Raw genomic sequence first — 21,348 nt, forward strand, 5'->3', positions numbered from 1 at the left:
CTCCTTCGGGTCTATTTTCAAAATATTTTGCAAAATAAACTTTAGACAGAGACTCCGATTTCAATAACTGGATCACTATGCTAATTTTCGAACCAATTCATTCCCCCACTTTGTAGTGTATAGTCCATCAATCAGAATACCTTATCGTTACTATGCAATCGTAATTTAAAATAGCTTCTTTTGCTCTGATAAGATGTATTTCATCAAAATTTATCAATATGACTACATTAATGTAATGAATAGGGTCGGAGAAGGCGGCTAGTATTAATAAGGCTAAGTTAGCCATGCCTGCAATCTTTGACGAACTACATATCATAGTAACAAAAATTTAGATATTACTACTTAAGTAGCATAATAATAGTAAAGCTTTCTGACTGGTTAGCTGTACTTCAGAGTGACGAACTTTTCTGGTTGGAGACCAAAACTCACAAAATCGTTCCAATTGTTGAACCTGAACAAAGTATTACTTTGCTGGCAACAAAGTATTACTTTGTAATAGCTCTTGAGATGGATATGAAAGAGATCACTGAGGACGCATCGGGAAGTCATAAGCATTCATGTGAAGAAGAAAAATTCGAAATCGGTACAGTGGTTGTAGATGGGAACTCTGATGATGTTTTTGTCCATATAGAAAGCTCAGCGAAACAGTGCGTTTTCGATATCTCTCGTAAACAGAGTCTGACTGAGGGCGACAAACCAAGAAGATGCACTTAAAAGCCATAAACTTTGATGTGAAATTAAAAACAAAAAAATTCGAATTCTGTTCGGTGGTTGGGGCTGGAAACTCTGTAACTTTTCACCATCGAAAATGTGCAGTGAAGTCTCGTTTTTCCGATTTCTCCAAAAAATGGTAGTTCGTAGAAAGTAAGCGACTCCTGATGATACATTTAGAAATCATAAACTTTCAAATGAAACTTTTTTTTTTGTTTTTTTTTTTTTTGTAATCCGTGCAGACGGAATTTTTTTTTTCTATTTATCCTTAATACGAAGAATGGTGGAAAAATAGGAAATTCTTATTGAAAGATTTGGGGTCATAAGCTTTCATATCAATAATTTTTTTTTAAATAAGTCCATTCTTTATGGGGAAACACTGAACTCTATCATGGGATTTCTTCATAGAGAAGGTACACTGAAGCTCTTTCGTTTATCGCAAAGGCGTGTGGGAATCTTTAGATCCTTGATGGCACATCTGGAGGTCATAAATTTTCATATGGAACCAGAATTGGTACAATCAAACCATTGGTTGAGACTGGGTGGCTGGTTCCTCGGCATTACTTATTATTTTAAATATATAGATAGAGATTATTCATTGCTAGTTTTTTATTTCACTTTTTTATTATGCGTGGAATGAACGAAATTCTCTAAGGCATAACGAAATCATGACTTCCTAAAGGGGACATAAACACACGGTTTTCAAATTAAAACTTAATAAGAAATTATTGGATCACTTGCACTTTGGACAAGCAGGCGGTGAACAGATAAAGCTAATGAAAGCGGAGAAAATTTAAATATTATATTTGAAAGGAAAGTCAAACAGGGAGAAAACGTTAAAATAATATGAAAGTATAAAATTCGTTAATGAAAGTTAACCTAGACGGGGTGAGTTAATTAAGGAACTGGGAATATATTTTTTCGAATAATAAAAGAAATAAAACAGAAGCATAACAAAACAAAAGTGAAAAAAATAGCAATGTTTGTTGAAGGGAATCCACACGACCGATGTCGTCTCGAGCATGCGCCGAGCAAATGTTTTCTCACAGGAAGAAGGAAAATGCTCGATAACGCAAGTTTCGATTCCAGCCAGTCTCATTGGAGTCGATCCTTTTATCGTTATCGAATCTATCGTGAACGTGTATGTTATATATGTTTTCGTGTTAATTGCAATTCACCATATTAAATATTCATGGCAGCAGATTTATGCAGATTCATGAATAAATTTTCAAGCGGAAGTAAGCAAGCATTAGACGATAGTCAAGCATCAACAAGTACACAGACGAGCGTGGTTCCGAAAGTAAAATCAAGGAAATATTCTCAAGAATACTTAAATTTTGGGTTTACCAGTACTGAAGTAAATGAAGAAGAAAGGCCCCTGTGTATCATTTGCTCAAAAATGTTGGCAGCAGACAGCATGAAACCTAATAAACTTAAAAGACAATTGGAAACGCTTCATAGTGAGTACGTCAACAAACCCAGAGAATTCTTCGAATTAAAATTAAAATCATATAAAAAGTAAAAATCATTTTTGAACATACACGCACTAAATTTATGTCGATTGCTATCACATTATTAAAAAGTCACCCCACAAGAATAATTTTGGACTCTTTTTTCCTTTTATTCTGGGCCATCATTGCTTAGCAGCACGCTGTCTTGCTACCGCGCACATCACTCACTCACGATACACTGAAGTGTTTTTCCCTTTGCCGCAAGAGGGCATCACAAGTGACAGGTCGGAACATACCGCCCGCCTTGACATAATGTTGTCAACACACACACACAAGGAAAAACTATGGAATATCTCAATTCAATGCACAATGCTGAATAAAAACACACAAATTCAGATTTTAAGCACTACACATTACAAGGTAATAACATTAATCACACAATGAAGAACACTAATATAAGATTACACATCAATAGGTAAAATACAAATTTTTGAAATGGGTCTTTTATAAACTCCAGATTGAGTTTTAACTTTTACAATTCTGACCCTTTTATCTTCACCCAGATAACACTCAATTATTCTACCTAATGCCCCTTTTTGAGGGGGTATTTTTTCATCTTTAAAAAGCCCTAACTCATTGATTTTTACATTATCTTTTTCTACCTTCCACTTGGACCTCTGTTGCAAATTATTAAGATACTGTATATGCCATTTTCTCCAAAACATTTGAATTAATTTTGTCAGTTTTTTCCAATTGGATAATCGATTGTCTTTTTCAATTAAATTTGGCTCTACAACAGTATTTAAGGATCTGCCAATTTAGAAATGAGCAGGGGTTAGCACGTCATACACATCGGTATCGGACGACAGAGGTGCAAGCGGTCTAGAATTTAGAATTCCTTCTATTTGCGTAACAACTGTTAGGAATTCTTCATAGCTCAATTTGGAATTACCTAAAATGCATTTGAAATGATATTTAAATGCTTTAACTCCACTTTCCCAGAGGCCACCAAAGTTAGGTGCTCTAGGTGGAATGAAGTTCCAATCAATTCCCTCTGTAGACAAATAACTAGCAAGACTATCGTCGGGTTTTACAACTAAATTGTATAACTTAGAAAGTTTCTTATTTGCTCCTATGAAGTTTGTGCCATTATCTGAAAATAATTTCGAACATAAACCTCTTCGAGCCACAAATCTCTTTAAACACGCTATGAAGGCATCTGATGTTAAATCAGTGACCATCTCGAGGTGCACTGCCTTAGTAACTAAGCATACAAATAAACAGACATACACTTTATGATAAGTGCCCTTTCTTTGATGTTTATATTTCACAAGAAATGGGCCACAAAAATCTATTCCAGAGCAATTAAATGGGAAGTCAGGAGTCACTCTCTCTTTCGGTAAATCGCCCATCAATTGTTTAACTCCAGTGGGTTTAACTCTAAAACACTTAATACAATCATGCACGACTTTCCTACACGTTGCCTTACCTTGAACTGGCCAGAAACTTTGTCTGACATAATGTAGTAAAGCAGTAGGGCCTAAATGAAAATATCTTTTATGAAAGAATTCTATAATAAGCTTAGTTAATTTATGACCTTTAGACGAAATAATTGGGAACTTACAGTTAAAATTTACATTACTATGTCTTATTCTGCCATTGACTCTTAGTACACCAACCTCATCTAAAAAGGGCTTTAAATATTTTATCTTACTTTTGTCAAGAACAGGTTTATTTTTATTTAAACACCTTAACTCTTCTGAAAATTCCCTACTCTGGATTTCCTTTATTATGAAGGTTTCAGCCTTCCTAATTTCCTCTGTTGTCAAGGGACCCAGTCTCCTTTCAGTTGGATTCCTCAAGTTGTGGAGAAATCTGAAAACATAACTTATTACATGCAATATTTTAGTATAACTATTACTACAATTAGGAATATCAGTAACAAATGAATTGTTCAATGTAGTAACTAAAACACTTTCACAGTCAACTTTTTTGAGTTCACAGTCTACATCGTCCTTTATCACAGAGTCAGAGATTTCTCTGCACAGATACTCACTGTTTTTTAGAAAGGCAGGGCCTTCCCACCACAAGTGACTCTCGAGCATTTTGGATGGATTTACACCACGACTGATAAGATCAGCTGGATTATCTCTTGACGAAACATGTCTCCACTGCTCCTGACACGAAAGGTCTTGAAGTATAGCTATAAGGTATGCCACGAAGATTTTTAACTGGGACGTCTCTTTTTTAATCCATGACAGCACAATCATACTATCGCTCCAGTAATAGGTATTGGACACTTTCAATCGAAGAGCCGACTGGATACGTTGCATCAACTTCACCAGCAGCGCGGATCGTGAGCTTCTTCAGTGGAGCCACTCTGGATTTACTGGCCACCATCTTGACAACAACCTCACCAGCAGGTGTTTGGGATTTGCAGTACACAACAGCTCCGAAGGCAGCTTCAGAAGAGTCGCTGAACCCATGAAGCTCTATAGCTTCGACGTCGGAAAATGGAAGAATACATCTGCTCACCTTGATGTTGTTAATGCACTGTAACTCGTTTGAAAACTTCTCCCATTCACTATGATTTTCAGGGGGAAGCTGATCATCCCATTAAAGATTCAGAAGCCACAATTTTTGTAGAAAGATTTTCGCTAGTGAAATCACAGGACCAAAAGGAGGCCCAGAGGGTCAAACAACTTGGCTATTGGGGATAGAACTGTTCGTTTAGTATGAACATCCGTTGAAGTTATGAACACCTTAAAACAAAAAAAGTCATTAGTATGGTCCCACGTGACCCCTAAAGTTTTGTTATCACAGTCTGCAAAGTCGTAGTTGCATCCAGAAGTGGTAGACAACTGAGGATTAGGGATTGCAATACCGGACCAAAATTTCAATACCGGTATTCGGTATTTTTTAAATCTTAATACCGGGATACCGGTTTTAATACCGGTATTAGAAATTTTAGAAAAAGAAAGAAAACACAGGTGTTTCTTTGTTTTATTTGCCAGTTTTGTTAGAGAGTGTTAATATCACAAAAAATAATTTGTAACTTATAAATTATAACAGTATATAATCACAAAAAAGTAAAGAAGCATCTTATTTATTTAAATCACAAAAAAAGTGTAAATATCACTATTCAGTCTGTGGTACTAATACAAATTTTTGAAATGTGATCTTAAAAAGCATAATGGATCAATTGTACTGTCATTAAGTCTGAAAAGTAATTTTGTGTAAAAATTACCAGTTGTCGAAAACGCTTTTTCGGCATCTACGCTAGCTGGTGGTACTGTTAGCAATGCACGATATATTTTTCCAAGTATTTACCTCTAAATCCCTCATCTTCAAATAAATTGATTTCTCGTCGGATGGTTTTGGATATAGCTGATTTCTGTATTGTATTTTGGTTCGTTGAAATTTTTTTTATTTATCGCTAATTCTAATTTTTGTTCAAAACACAATTCCTTTTCACTATCGACAGTAGTGACATCATAATCTTCGATAATTGAACCGAATTCTGAATGTGGATAGATTTGTGGGTAAAAAGTTTTAAGAAAATTTACTCTAAACTTAATCAGATTTGAATTGGTTATTTTCTTTTCTTCTTTTTCATTTTTATTTTTAAAATCATTATAATTATGTATATACCATACGAAATTTTCTATTACGGTATACCTTTCTTCTGTGCGATTTTTCAATGTAATATATAATTCTTTAGATAGTGATGTATGCCGTTCTTTCAGTGACTGCAACATGAAATTTATTGTTGCATTAGCTATTAATAAATTAGAATCTCTCCGACATAATGCCTCAATAGCCAGTTTTATTGGAAGTAGAGCTGATATAGTTCTGGATATTAAGTCGAATTCACTATCTGAAAAATTAATTTACAGGTTTAAGTCGATTATTGCCTTTTGGATTTAATTTTTCAGTTTCAAAAATCGTTCCATTATTAGGAGTAAACTGTTCCAACGTGTTTTAGAATCTAATATTAACTTATATTCTGTTTTATTTTCAGTAAGTATATATTTTAGTGATATATCCTTTTTATAGGGGAACGTTTAAATATCTTAACAATTTTTCAAACTTTATAAATTATAGGAAGCAATTCTCGATAGGTTAATATTTCATCCTCATTAGCAATATCTTCTTCAACAATTACATTGTCATTTTCTTCATTGTCAATATCACTAGCACTCTCTTCAAAGTCTGAATCTGAAGTTTCTATATCCACAGTATTTGAATTCTTCTGTTCTTTATTTTTATGGTATGATAAATCTATTACTCCTAATTGAATTTCATGAGCATAGCACAACTGCTGATTTGCACCAATCAACTTTCCAACTTTTTTCATAATTGATGCTCCATCGGTCGTTATGGATACAATATTTTATTTCAGGGATAATCCATGTTTCGCTAATTTAGATTTAAGCAATTAATTAGCTAATTAATTTCGCCCGTTAGGGAGACATAAAAACAAAAACGTATGCTATTTTGTCATGTTGGCGATCCCTGAACATATAGTGGAGACAATTTAAAAAATTTCAAGTAAATACCGAAAAACCGGCATTTAAACTTTTGAATACCGGTATTAAATTGTACAAATGGCTCAAAATACCGGTATTCGGTATCCCGGTATACCTGTATTGCAATCCCTACTGAGGATGATTGCCTCGCCATTTATGCAAGTTCATGCCAGCTCATTTTAACATGGAAGTGAGCTGCTGTTGCATCTCTATGCATATGGGTAAAGTCTTAGCACCAGATAGCACATCGTCCACATAAAAATCTTTCTCAACAACGGTCGCAGCAAGGGGAAAATTGTGTCCCTCATCCCTTGCAATTTGAACTAGCGTTCGAGTAGCTAAAAATGGGGCACTAGTAGTACCGTAAGTAATTGTCGACAGTTTAAACGTTTTCACTGAACCAAACTCACTGTCCTTCCAAAGTATTCTTTGTAGGTTTCGCTGACTGGGATGAATGTAAATCATCCTATACATTTTTTCAATGTCCGCAATAAATGCATATGGATGTTTGCGGAATCGCATCCTAATTGAAATTAAGTCCTCCTGCACAATTCCCCCATTAATTTGCAAGCTATTGAATGAAGTTCCATTCGTGGTTTCACTAGAGGCATTAAATACTACACGAAGCTTAGTGGTCATTTTCTCTGGTCTATATACTCCATGATGGGACATATAATACACTGTCTCTGGTTCTGTCGCGTCACGTCTCTCATATGTCCCAAATTTTCATACTCATTAATAAATTCTTCATACAATTTTATATAAGTTTTATCACGAGATAGTTTACTCCAAAGTGAATTTAATCTTTTTAATGCTATACTTTTAGACTCGCCTAAACAACTATGTTCCTCTTTAAGTGGGATTGTGACTACATATTTTCCACTAGGCTCTCTATAATGAGTTTTAACAAAATGTTCCTCAGCGATTTTTGCCTCATGGGATTTAGGGGTCTCTAACTCAACAGTTTCTAGTTCCCAGATTTTTTTCATGGTATTGTTTAATTCTTCATGAATAATTAACCCACAATAGAATTTTTAGGGAATCAAATTGCATTACACTACCACAAGCCAAAAATCCAAAAACACTATTTTGAAAAAATAACTCTGCATTTGATGAGTAGATCTTTTCTGGCCTCAACAAATGATAGAACGATTTAGCACCTAGGAGACAATCAACTTTTTGGGGAACCATAAAATTATCAGCCAAATTAATATTAGAAGAAATTTGTTCTTTAACACTTAAATATTTAATTAGGGTTAACTCAGTAATTTTATCTACAACAAGAAACTAAAAATTTTGCTTAAAGCTCTTATCAGCATTTGAAATTTCAGCTTTAATAAATTTGGTAACAGTCATTGAGGAATTATTTAAACATGAAATTGTTACATTTATTTTTTCTTGTTTTAACCCTAATCTGTTCGCACACTCCGAAGTCATAATATCGGACTGACTTCCTACATCCAGCAACTCTCTAACACATTGCAGATTCCCAAATTTATTTCGAATATAAAATTTAGCCGTGCTTAACAATACAGTTCTCATTTGTTTATTTTCAACCGTACTCGTAGCTGAAAATGTCGATTGCACATTTTCATTAGTTGCGCAAGAAGTTGGATAAAAGGAATTAACTTCCGGGTTTAAAGTTGATTTTGAACTTTCCCCTTTATTAACTATGGTACCAGTTTCGCTTTTACCACTCCCACTGAAATGATCAAACTCTCTGGGATAATGAAGTAACCAATTATGAGGTTTATTACAAAAGCAATTTCTTGCAGAACACTTTTTCACATTGCATATTGGTGAGAGGCATTTAAAACATGTTTTGGGATTTCACAAATGCAACTCTATCACTAACAGAAAGTTTTTGAAATTCCTGACATTTAAATATTGAGTGGTTTTTCTGGCACATAACGCGTTTAGAATTAGTATTCGATAAGAACACTTTAGAAACATTTCTATTACGATTCTCAAAATTTCCTTTACCGAAATTCCTTTGCTCATTTTTATTCGTAACGACTGCACGGGAAAATGAACTGCACTCAGTTTGGTTCCGGTTTTAGAAGCCACAAATAAATCACATTCTCTACTTAATTCCTGCACATTAAAAACATATTCTCCTTGTTCAATACTGATATGACTTTTTTTCTTGAGGAAGAGTGCTAAAAATCTGATCAGAAACCATTAACTCACACAATTTAGAAAAATCATTCACATTACGAAGTTGAATGTAATACTCAAAAACAGATCTAACTCTTGAAGCAAATTGCGCATAATTTTCTGTTGGCAATTTTACTGCACTTTTAAATTGTTTTAGACATTCTTGATAAGTTGGTTGAAATTGTTTTAAGACAATAGATTTAATTTTTTCATAGTCACTCAACTCTTCTTCTTTGATATAAACCATTAAATTGCCAATTCTATACCCTAATAGATTTAATAAAATTTCTGCTTTAAATTTATCACTAACTCCTTTTGTTTTGAAAGCTTTTTCGATCGAATTGAAAAAGAGATTAAAACATTCAGCATTTTTGGGAATAGGAATCGTCAAAACTTTGATACTCTTAATTAAATTATCTAAACTAAAACTCTGTTCATTATCGCTAAGCTCACAGGATTTGAGCTTTAAAAGCTCTATTTTTTTCTCTACACGCAAAAGCGAAAGCTTTTCAATCTCCAATTTTTGTTCTAATGAACGCTTTTCGTTTTCGGCTTGATCCGAATTTTTACTTCTTTCGTCTGAAATCTCTTTAATTAAATTTTTCACAATCTCAATTCTTTGCTTATAAATGTCACTATTCTCAATTATACTTATCAAATCTACAACTTTAGCGGAAGATGCAAATTGAATATTTAGTTCCGTACACAAACTCTTTAATTCGTCTTTCTTCAAACTAGACAAAGACATAATGAAAATTTAAGTAATTGAACACTTGCCCACAATAATTGTCTTTGAGAATTGGGACGAGAGAATACGCGAAAAGACAGAGTTGATTTGTTTACGCCCACGTCGACCACTCAAGCTACAAGTTTCGGTTCGTGTTTTGACTAAGCACTACGCTAATCCACTTCGCACATTTTCACACACACAAAAAAAAAAAAAAAAAAAAAAAAAAACGTAATCCAGCGCTGATCGCTATTTCACCTCCTCCGAGACGGACCATGTGAACATACACGCACTATATTTATGTCTATTTCTATCACATTATTAAAAAATCACCACACAAGAATAATTTTGGACTCTTTTTCCTTTTATTCTGGCCATCATTGCTTAGCAGCACACTGTCTTGCTACCGCACACATCAGTCGCTCATGATACACTGAAGTGTTTTTCCCTTTGCCGCAAAAGGGCAGCACGAGTGACAGGTCGGAACAATTTTTTAAAGAAACTTTGTCTGTGTATAAAAAAGCTTTAATTGCATCTTACAAAGTTCATATAAAATAGCCAGATGTAAAAAACCTTACACCATTGGTGAAGAGCTTATTTTGCCAGCAGCAATTGAGATTGTAGAGACTATGTTTGGAGATAATTTTTCAAAGCAATTGCAGTCCATACCTCTTTCAAATGATACTGTTTGCTCTTCGAATTGGCGATATAGCTGAAGATGTACATTATCAGCTTTTCTCGAAGTTGCGTGAGAAATTATGTTCAATGCAGCTTGACAAAGCAACAAATAGTAATAAAGATGTTCATTTAATTGCCTATGTTCAAATTTGTGATAATATGTCAGTAGTAGAACTACTTTTCTGCAAACCAATAGAACTCATAACATCAGCGCTCACGTTATGTGCTATTTTAAATAATTTTATGAACGAGGCAAATATAGAATGGAAAAATTGCCTCGGAATATGCACCAATGGTGCTCGTTCAATGTCCGGAAGATTCCATAGTTTACAAGCACTTGTAAAACAAAATTCGCCTCAGTGCACACATTGCATGATCCACAGAGAAGCTTTGGCTTCGAAAGAAATGAGTCCTGGTTTGAATATTGTCTTAACTACGGTTGTAACCGTAGTAAATTATATAAAAATGAGACCCCTGAAATCGGGAATCTTTTCCGCACTTTGTAAAGACGTGATTTCAGTACATTCAGCGTTACTATTTTATTGCGAAGCAAGATGGTCATCACGTGGGAAATTTTTGCAACGTGTTTATGAATTAAGAGAAGAAATAGCCATTTTCCTAGAAGAAGAAAACAGACAGGAGGCCGAGAATTTTCGCGAGGATTTATTTGTGATGAAATTGAAGTACTTTGTCGACATATTGTAGAAATTAAATAACTTGAATCTTCAACTCCAAGGAGCAAATACACATATGTTGGATACGAGTGATAAAGTTAATGCTTTTTGTAGAAAATTGGAATTGTGGAGCAGAAATTTAAAGCAAAAAACCTAACAATGTTTGAAAATGTGGACTTATAAGACTGAAGAAGAACATGTAAAAGTTGTTTTTGTAACCATTGAAAATCAATTTTAAAAAGTATTTTCATGCTGACAACAAACTGATATCAAGTTACGAGTGGATTAGGGATCCATTTCATAAGACTCCCGAAGGACTCTCAATTAATGAGGAAGAAAATTTCATAGACTTCACGACAAGTGGCGAAACTAAAAGACAATTTAGTAATACATCACTATTTGAATTTTGGGGCACGAGTAAGGGTGATTTTTCTGCACTAAAAACAAGGACATTTCACATTCTATTACCATTCAACATCCTACCTTTGTGAAACTGGATTTTCTGCTGTGGCTTCTTTGAAGGCAAAATATAGAAACAGAACTGAGAGTGGCTATTTCTAATATTAAGCCTTCCTTCTAAAAACTTTGCTCTGCAAGACAGGCCCAAGGAAGTCACTAATAATTATTAAATTTGTTTTTAATTTAGTATGTTTTGATTAAGTAAGTTTTGATTTTTGAAGTTGTTTTACTTTAATAAGTTATTAAATATGTCGAAATGTATTTTGTTTTCTTTGTGTAAATGTGCTTTCCTTTCAGTCAGTTAATCAATTTTTTAAAATATTTTCACTTGGATATTCCTGTGCCCCCTCCCTCTAGTGTGCTCGCGTCCCCATAGGGGGGCACGCCCCACATGTTGAGAATCCCTGTTGTAGTGGATGACACTTGATGTGAATACATTTTTTTTTCAAATATTAATTCCTTAAGTAAATTTAATTTATTCCCTCGAACATTTTCGCTAAACCCGATATTATTGCCAAAAGGTAGCTTTGCGCCAATAACCACAAATTGTTTTTCATTATGATGGCGCCAAAGGATTGGCCTATTCTTATCGAAGTAAATTGTAAGTTTCTCAAAGTAATTTTTTTTTTTTTTTTTGCACTTTTCGAAGTCCTAGAAATTTTATCATTACAATAAAAAAAAGAATCGATAGGTTCTATTAAATAATGCCTTCAATTTAATCTGAAATTTTTTGATATTTAATAATTTTTTTGATAATAATTTAATAAAAAGTAATTAAAATAAAAATTTTCTTCGTTGACCTAAGTAGGAATTGAATTTTTAAAAAAATATGTAACTTGTTGTTATTTCATATTGTTAATAACTTACTAATTTTAAGGATTTTTTTCGTGGGGGGGGGAGTAACTTTCAATTTGAGATTTTAAAGCTTTTATTTAATAAACAGACAGCAAAAGTTGTTAAGTGAAAATTCAAATTGCATTTATTCCAAAAAACGAATTGACTTCAGATGCAAAAGAACGGAAATTGAAATGTGCAATGCAGAGTTTATCCAACCAACAACAACAACAACAACAAAAAGACATATTTCAATAACATATATTTTCACTTATGACGTATAAGAATAGTTAACGGGGAAAAAATACTAAAAATTAAAAAGCAGCTGAAAAATAAAGCTCACAAGTTTTAAAATAGAAATCAATTATTCTTCAAAGAAATTGGGAAGTAACTTTTTTAGAACACTATTTGTTCGAAAACTGCTAAGTCTTAAGGCTAAATGACTGCAAGTTTGAAAACCAGTTTCTTATGAAGTCCAATATAACAGTTACAGAGCCAGGTCGAATTAAATTTTTAAGAGCCCTTGGGCAAAACAATTTTTAGGTGCCCCCTTGTTCTTTCTCTAACTTCTACAACTTTTTTTATTGATTTTTATTTAATTTCTGCATAAGTAATTTCAAATAGAAAATTTTGAAACACTGAAATAACAGCATTTTTAATTGTGAATGGAAATCTGGTTTCAATGTTTTGCTTATAAAATAATTCCAAATATAAATTTAAAAATAATTTATACAAAACTACAGATAAATGACAACACTTTTAATACAATCTAATATTTAATTATAATATCATACATTTTTAATTATAAAGCAACATTTTAAAGTTTAATAAAACAACATAAAAAATTGCAAGAGGAAATTAATAAGGAATATTGTAGAATACTGTTCCGAAAATTAGTACTCAAGTACAAGACCCTTGTAATTTAATTTTTTTTTTTTTTAAACTCAATTACTTTCCAAATGTCGCAAAATGTTATTGAAACTTCTAAATTCTTGCTTAATTTTCTTATTTAATAATATACATATTATTGCATACAGTGCAAATATACAGTGAAGCAACGATTTCATCAAATAATCTACACGCAAGTTCATTACATTTTCAGAGAATAAATGTAGATTATTCAAAGAAAAGTAGTTGATTAGAAAAGATATGTAGAAATTTATAGAACAATTAAAGGTCCATGCTACACATTCAACATTAATATAACAATATAGGCGCATACCCGGCAGCTGAACATAAATGCTAAATAGAGAATTAGTCAATAAATATTAATTTTGGATTTTAAGAGGAGTCGATGCATAATTAAGCAGGTATTCCATGTATGACATGGCTAGAGCCGAAGAAGAAACATGAGCTCTAATGTTAGCTAACTATTTAATATTGTTATAAATCTGTAATTTTGCTATCCGGCACGGCGTGCTGAGCTTGGCGATCATTTGGCGACTTGGCGGTGAATTGGCGACTAAATTGATAATACCAGAAAGTTCGAGAAGTTTCATGATCCATCCAGTAATAACAGAGATACACCCAGGTACACCCTGATTGGTCTGTAGTTTCTAGCCCCGCCTCCCGGAACTATAAAAGTCGAGCACTCTGAAGCTGCGAAGAAGAAGTTGAAATGATAATTGATGGCGATCATAGTGATCTGCCTCAAACTAAAGAGAAATACACTTGCATCCATTGCAAGGAAAGATTGATGATCCGCGATGCGGTAAAAGTCCTAAGACTTGAAATTGAAGGTATCAACCAAGCCACAAGGCATGCCAAGAGGGAGCAGATTGATTATGCTCACCCGCATCTTGCAGCCATGGACTCTAGAAGAAAGCAAGCGATTCAGGAGATGGAGACCCTTCTGGGTAAGATGAACCTTGTTAGTTCTTGTCAGAACTCGAAATGTGAACACTCTAAGGAACCCTCCCTGAACCTGAGTAATGATAATTTCGTCTCTCCAACAAAGAGGAAACTTGCCAGAAATAAACCGGAACCCCCTAAAAATGTAATTAACATAAGCAATAAATTTCAAGTCCTCAATAATATTCCAGTTGAAAATGAAACTCCCAACACTGCAGAACATAAAATACCACCAATAATGTTGAAATATGCAGATAACTTTAATGAAATTTTATCCCAAATTGCCAAAACCTACGGCAAAACTGTCAACAAACTGAATAAAGGGTTCATAAAAATATTCCCAGAATCGGCTGATCAACACAAAACCATTCAAAATTTCTGCAGGCAGCAGGGTTATGATTATTATATCATAACCCCCCAAAACAAAAGACCATTAAAAGCAGTCATCAAAGAGCTCCCCCATGAATACGACGCAAAAATAATAGCTCAAAACCTAGTTGATAGTGGTTTCCCAGTGACTAGGGTTGTTCAACTTACCCAGCTAAGAACTAAGAGACCTCCTCCATTTTATATGGTTGAACTTAATAAAACTGAAAAGGCCGAGGAAATCTTTAAAATAGAACATCTGGATTACCTTAGTATCACAGTAGAGCCCTACAGAGGTCGCAACCTAGTCTCGCAATGTTATCGTTGCAACTTTTTTCACCACGCAGCGAATAACTGCAACATAAAGCCCAGATGTCTGAAGTGTGGCGAAAGCCACGAAACTAATGCTTGCGCGATAAAGGAAAAAATTGAAACGCCAACTTGCATCAATTGCGGCAAACAAGGGCACATAGCATCTTACCGCGGCTGCGAGGCCTTCCCAAAAATTCAGTCTGCGAGAAAAAATAGGGACAACTATTTTCACAAAAACCAAGCTCTGATCAGGCCAAATGTCAGTTTTGCAGGTCTTTTTAAAAACACAAGCCATCATGAGATAGCGCCTCCATTACACTCTTACCACACAAGCCCACCAGAGCTGGCGCCACAAACCTATGGTCACAAACAAGCCAACAACACCGTTTTAGAAGGCAATGATTTCGCTGACATTATAGAAGCAATGAAAGAACTGAAAAAGCTAACGACCGAGTACCCTTTACTCTTTTCACACCTTAAAAAACTAAAAACCGCAAACACTGTTATGGAAAAACTGGATATACTCATGAAGGCATTCGATAACCCAAGTCAACCTGTCATTAACTAGTTTTCTCCTGCAATAGCCTTCGCATAGTCTATTGGAACGCAAATGGCATTAACAATAAAATAATTGACCTTCGTAATTTTGTAAATAAGTATAACCCCGATGTAATCCTGCTGCAAGAAACCCACCTTAGACCACAAAGATAAATTTTCCTGGCAAACTATTTCTCATATTACAGTTACAGAGCTAACCAGGCTGGCAGCGGTACTGCAAATTTAATTAAAAATGGTTTACCTCACAGTGAGGTCTCCCCACCTTTACTACAACATGTAGAAGCTAGCGTGGTAAAATTAAATTTTAAAAATCAAGATCCAATAACCTTAATCTCTATTTATATCCTCCCTAGTGCAGATAATTCCAATTTTATTTCCGACATCGAAAACCTGATGCAAACAGGACCTAATCAAATAATTTGAGGAGACTTTAACGCTCACCACGTTAGCTGGGATTGTAAGCGTAACTGCCCAAAAGGTAATTCCCTAAAATCATTCGCCCTTCAGGCCGGATTAGACATTATAGCACCGTCCACTCCCACTAGATTTGGGCCTCAGTCAGCCAATACAATAGACCTCACCTTAATTAAAGACTTCCTGTACCCATATGAAATTCACTCCTTACCTGAACTTAGCTCTGACCATAATCCCATCTTATTAAATTTTTTCTTTAAATATTCCCTGCCCAATAATCTTAATAAATTTAAAACAAACTGGAATAATTTTAAATTAACCCTCAGTCAATCAGAAACCCCAAACATTGATGAATTTACAAACCCAGATAAACTTGACCATTTTGTAAACATCTTCGAATCGCAAATTATTAATGCAAAAAATCTAGCCTCCACCCCCATTATAAATAGTCAAAATTTTATTGATCCTAAAATTAGAGACCTAATCAGGGACAGGAACTTTGCCAGGAAAAATTTTCAAAAAACCAGAGAACCAGTCTTCAAGAGACTAATGAACCAAATTAATAAGGAAATTGAAAAACTTAACAATAAAATCCAAAGCAATGAATTTATACACAAATTAATTAGTGTTAACACAGAAGACGGATCAATCTGGAAACTTTTCAAAACTTTTAAAAGTAAAAAACAAAAAATTCCGGCCCTTAAAGGCCCTGCTAGTATTGCAATAACTGATAAAGAAAAAGCAAACTGCCTGGCGGCTAGCCTTGAGAAACAATTTCAACTTAATGAATTGAGCAATTTCACCACAGAACATAATGCAAATAATACAGTCAAAGGCTTTCTCGACTAATTGCCACAAAAATTTATTGATATTCCCCCTCCCTCAACTGTCGAATTAAAGGATCATATTAAAAAACTTAATATCAAAAAAGCCCCTGGCCTTGACAGTATTAACAACAAAATGTTAAAAACACTTCCGGACAATTACCTAAAATTTTTAATTAATATAATTCATAGCATTCTCAAATTAGGATATTTTCCCATGTCATGGAAAACAGCTGCAGTTATCCCCATATTAAAACCAGGAAAAGACCCAACTGATCCCTGCAGTTATAGACCCATATCCCTACTCTCCTCTGTCAGCAAAATTGCTGAACAGATAATTCTCAATAGATTAAATAATTACCTAGAAGAACATAATATACTAACACCTGAACAATTTGGATTTCGCCGTAACCTATCTACAACCCACCAATTAATTAGAGCAGTAGAATTCATTGAGGAAGGTTTTGAAAATAAACAAAAAACTGCAGCGGTTTTCCTTGACATTCAGAAAGCTTTTGACAGAGTTTGGCAAGATGGTCTTATATACAAGCTAATTAATTACAACATACCCCCACACCTTATCAAAATTATAATTTCTTACCTCAGTTACAGATCCTTTAAAATCAAGATAAACAATGAATTTTCGGAAGTAAAACCTATTCTTGCAGGTGTACCTCAAGGATCTAAACTAGGGCCAATTTTATTTTCCTTGTTTATTAATGATATCCCCCAGCAATTTAACACTATGTTGTGCATGTACGCTGATGACACTGCAATTCTAGCTAGAAACAAAAATCAAAATTTCATTACCATATCTTTAAACCGACATATTAAATCTCTTGAGGACTGGTTCGTCGAATGGAAAATTGAAATAAATGCTAGTAAAACTGAAGCTATAGTTTTTAATAAAAATAACTGTAAAAAGAATTTCTCCCCAGTTAAAATTAAAAATCAAACTGTCCCGTGGTCTAAGGAATGCAAATATTTAGGCGTTATTCTAGATAGTAAATTAACTTGGAAACCCCACTTTATTTACACAGCTAAAAAGTTTCGAGACCTAACTCGTAAATTTTATCCCTTAATTTCTCGAAACTCCAAAATGAGTAGACAAAATAAAATGGTTATTTACTCTGCCTACTTGCGTCCAGTATTAACTTATGCCTGCCCTGTGTGGGGATATGCTGCCAAGACTAATCTTAGACTTATTGAACGCCAGCAAAATAACTTAATTAGAAATTTCTGCAATATGAAATACTACATGCCCAATACAAATATGTACTTATGCCTAGACTATCCCCCTCTTAAAAAATTCATTAAAAATGTAGCCGCTAACTTCTTTAAAAACATGGATAAGAATGAAAATGAAGCAATAGCTAAAATCCCTAAATATAAACCATCTACAAACTCTAGAAGACCCTGTAATATACTACTTTAATTTATCTCAGCCCTCTAGTTTTTCTTCCTAACTTTTATTTTTTCAAACTCAAATTAAACAATATCTCAATAGCCAATTCTAGCTCACAAGCAGTAAAAACTTACTAAGCCCAACTGCAGCGTACCCCCCCCCCCTCCTCACCCTAATATCAGGCAATCACAATGAGTCCTGACACTCGTCATCTCCAAATTTCGTCGAAGACGTCCACGGCAAAGTATAGACAGAAAAGCACTGTGAAGTCTCTCCTTACCGGGGATAAGCCCCTGCCGGGGCTAGGCGCCCCGTCAACCCAACCATCAAGCTGAGAAGAAGAAGTTGTGTGGATCGTCAGAAATGGTGTGTGAGAGTAGTCGGAGTCGCCGACACGTAGAGAAACTGGAGAATTAGACAGCAAGAAAGTTGCTGAACTAGCAATTAAATGAGCTGCGGTATTACGATTGATTAGCAGTATTTGTAGAAGAAAAATTTTGTAACAATATGTAAACACCGTGTTCCTCAATGATATACACTGTTTTGTTTCACATTGTAAACACATTTACATTATAAGGATGATTATTGTTAGAAGTATACTTTGGAAACGAAATTGAAATAATTAGGGATGTACCAGCTGTTTTCGGTGACCAGCTGGTCTGTCCATCATACATTTAGTATTATTTTAATTATGTCAATTAATTATAAAGTATCTGCAATAAATTTAATTTTTGTTAAATTAAGGCATGAGTTGCAAGAAAAGTCAAGCTATATATATAGTTGTAAATTATTATAAGAAATACTGTTTTTTAGCTTTTTATGAGAATTGCTGTTTAAACAAACTATAATATATAAATAATTAACATAACCTTCGCAAAGAATTTTCTTGCAGTTGATGGAAGACTTATTTAATGATTGAGCTAAGAAGTGAATATATTAAAACTAATAGAAAGTTAATTTTTAAAATTGCTTTCTATTAAATGCTAAAAAAGACCATAAAGAACTGGTCAAATAAAAAAATCAACTGTATTTTATTAGGAAAAAAATTTTAATTTTATGTTAACCTTAAATAAATGAAATAAAATAATAAGAAATAAATAATAGAAATGAAAATAATAAAGTAGATTTGAATCTTCATCCAAAACATTATAGGAAGCCAAGCTTGTAGATTTTAATTGTTTAGTTTTATATTATCTTTAAAAAATTAAAATGACAATAATATGAACATAAAATTGTATTTAATATCACTGCAATGTGCTCATATAGAAATATAGTTTACTAAACCAATGAAAATTTTGTTTTGAAAAATATGCTTAAAAGTATTTTGGAAAAATACTAAGATTAAAGAAGAAAAATATTGAATGGAATTTTTTAAAAAAGATAACTAAAAAACTAATTTTTTAAAATTTAAAATCTTTTTGGTCAATGATTTATTTTGAAGTTATTAAAGAAAATGCTGGAATTTGTTAAATTTTTTATTAAAATTTTAATTTAATTTTTGAACAAGATTTCTTAATATTGCTATCTAAGAAATAGCTAACTGCCAGCCAAATTTGGAAGCTCTAAGTCCAGCAATCTGCCTCGAAAAACGCAATTTATTGATAGCAAGCCAGTCTTTAAATTTTATTATATTAAAAGTATGAATTATTTTATCTCTTATTTTTTTACAAAGGAAAATCGTTCAGCTTAGATTGAGCAATTAAAATGATTTGTCTTTCATTTACGATATTGCTAAAAATCAAAATTTAAAAATTTGTTAAAAAAAAGAAAGAATATCATAAGATTTTATAATTAAAAAGATATATGTATAAATACACTTTTATTTTAAAGATAAATTAAAATATTTTTTTAATCTGGAAACATATTCGGAAGTTATTGCAGAAAAATATCAAACTTTTTCGCTGTTTTTAAATAATAAAATTAAAAAAATTGCTCTACCAAACATTAGACTTTCCCACCCTCCAAAATATATTTCTTCTTCTCTGCAGACACACACGCACGTTCTCTTTTATTAGAAAAAAATTTTTTTGTAGTAAAAAATTTATATATAATATGGAGAGTCCTTGCAGCCAAATGTTATTTCGAATCTCAATAACATAAAAACATTTATTTAATCAAATTTTCATGAAAATATTTCTATTATTTTCCACTGTTGGAGACGTTTCTTTCAAATGAAAAATAATTATACAATAATAAAATAAATAAAAAATAATAAATAATAAAATTAAAATAATAATAATAAATAATAAAATTAAAATAACAAATAATAAAAATAATAAATTTATTTTTTTTAATAAGTTATTTAATAAATAATAATTTTTAACGAATGACTTAAAAAATTCTTAATAAATAAATACATTTTAATAATAATAATAATAAAGAATTTATTTACATCAAATTTAATTTAAAATAAAAAATTATCTGATGAATTTCTGAAAGAGTGTAAAAAAAACGAGTAAAGTTTCAGAAAGAGTAAAAGAAATTAAACAGTTTGACGATTCAAAGTTTTGGCGGAATAAAATAAAAAACAAAATCGCGTAATCGGAAATGAAAAATATTGGCATAATTCGCCACAAATATGCTTATTTGCCAAATGTTATAACCCTTATTATAGCTAATCCTGGAATTGGGATAGTTCTTGTTAACGCCTACAGACTACTGGCTCCGCCTACAAGCACTAATTGGAACCTAGCTTGATCCTCCAATACGTCCTCCGGTTAATGCTACCCATGAATGCGGATTCCTGTTGTGAACGGTTCAGTTTTAACATTACCGGCAGAATATTACCGATTCCCGACAGAGCGCTATCATCTGTCGGAATGCAATACTCCGGCAGAATTGGAATAAAATAAAATTATATTCTGGAATTTCTAGGAAAGAAATATGACAGAAATCTTAAACATTTGAAACGTTGGGTGCAAGGAAAGCCTTTTTTTTTAATATATATTCTTTATGACGCATATCTTTTTTTTTTTACATATTAGTTATTAATCAATTTTCCGTATTTCATTCGAATTTTCGTGTTTCGCTTTCTATGATATTCTTTATATTTCTCTGTTTAAACTCATCATAAAAATGTCCAGTGATTATATCATAAGCTCTAGTATGACAATAATTTCAGAAAAAAAGTTGACAACAAAAGTGCGCGAAATTAAAATGTAAGCAGAGTGGTTTCGAAATTATTCGTAATCTATCAAAAGTATGTTATTTTCAATTACATCATACTCTAAATACCTTTAACATGTAGTATTAATTAATTTTTTTGTACCAATATATGTCGTGATTTTATTGTTTAAGTTAACGATGCTTATATAGATCAATATGTTTTGAATATTTTTAACATTGTTTTGATTGTTTTTAATCTGTTTTCCTCACCATACTAAATGGTGTTTGTATAA

At 32.9% G+C, this 21,348-nt stretch overlaps 1 protein-coding gene and 1 long non-coding RNA gene across 2 annotated transcripts in view; one reads left to right on the forward strand and one right to left on the reverse strand.

Moving 5' to 3' along the window:
• Positions 1–2,980: 2,980 nt before the first annotated feature.
• LOC129987786 (uncharacterized) lies at positions 2,981–3,403 on the reverse strand. Its single transcript, XM_056095719.1, has one exon. The coding sequence runs from the start codon at positions 3,401–3,403 to the stop codon at positions 2,981–2,983; it is 423 nt and encodes a 140-aa protein (XP_055951694.1).
• Positions 3,404–20,750: 17,347 nt separating this feature from the next.
• The window catches only part of LOC129988979 (uncharacterized), a 32,969-nt gene continuing 32,371 nt past the window's right edge, over positions 20,751–21,348 (forward strand). The window contains exon 1 of the long non-coding RNA XR_008785718.1: positions 20,751–21,149. This is a non-coding gene — a long non-coding RNA (uncharacterized LOC129988979). The remainder of the gene's footprint in view (positions 21,150–21,348) is intronic.

The sequence above is a fragment of the Argiope bruennichi genome, chromosome 10 (assembly GCF_947563725.1).
Source record: "Argiope bruennichi chromosome 10, qqArgBrue1.1, whole genome shotgun sequence".
Classification (NCBI taxonomy): Eukaryota; Metazoa; Arthropoda; class Arachnida; order Araneae; family Araneidae; genus Argiope; species Argiope bruennichi.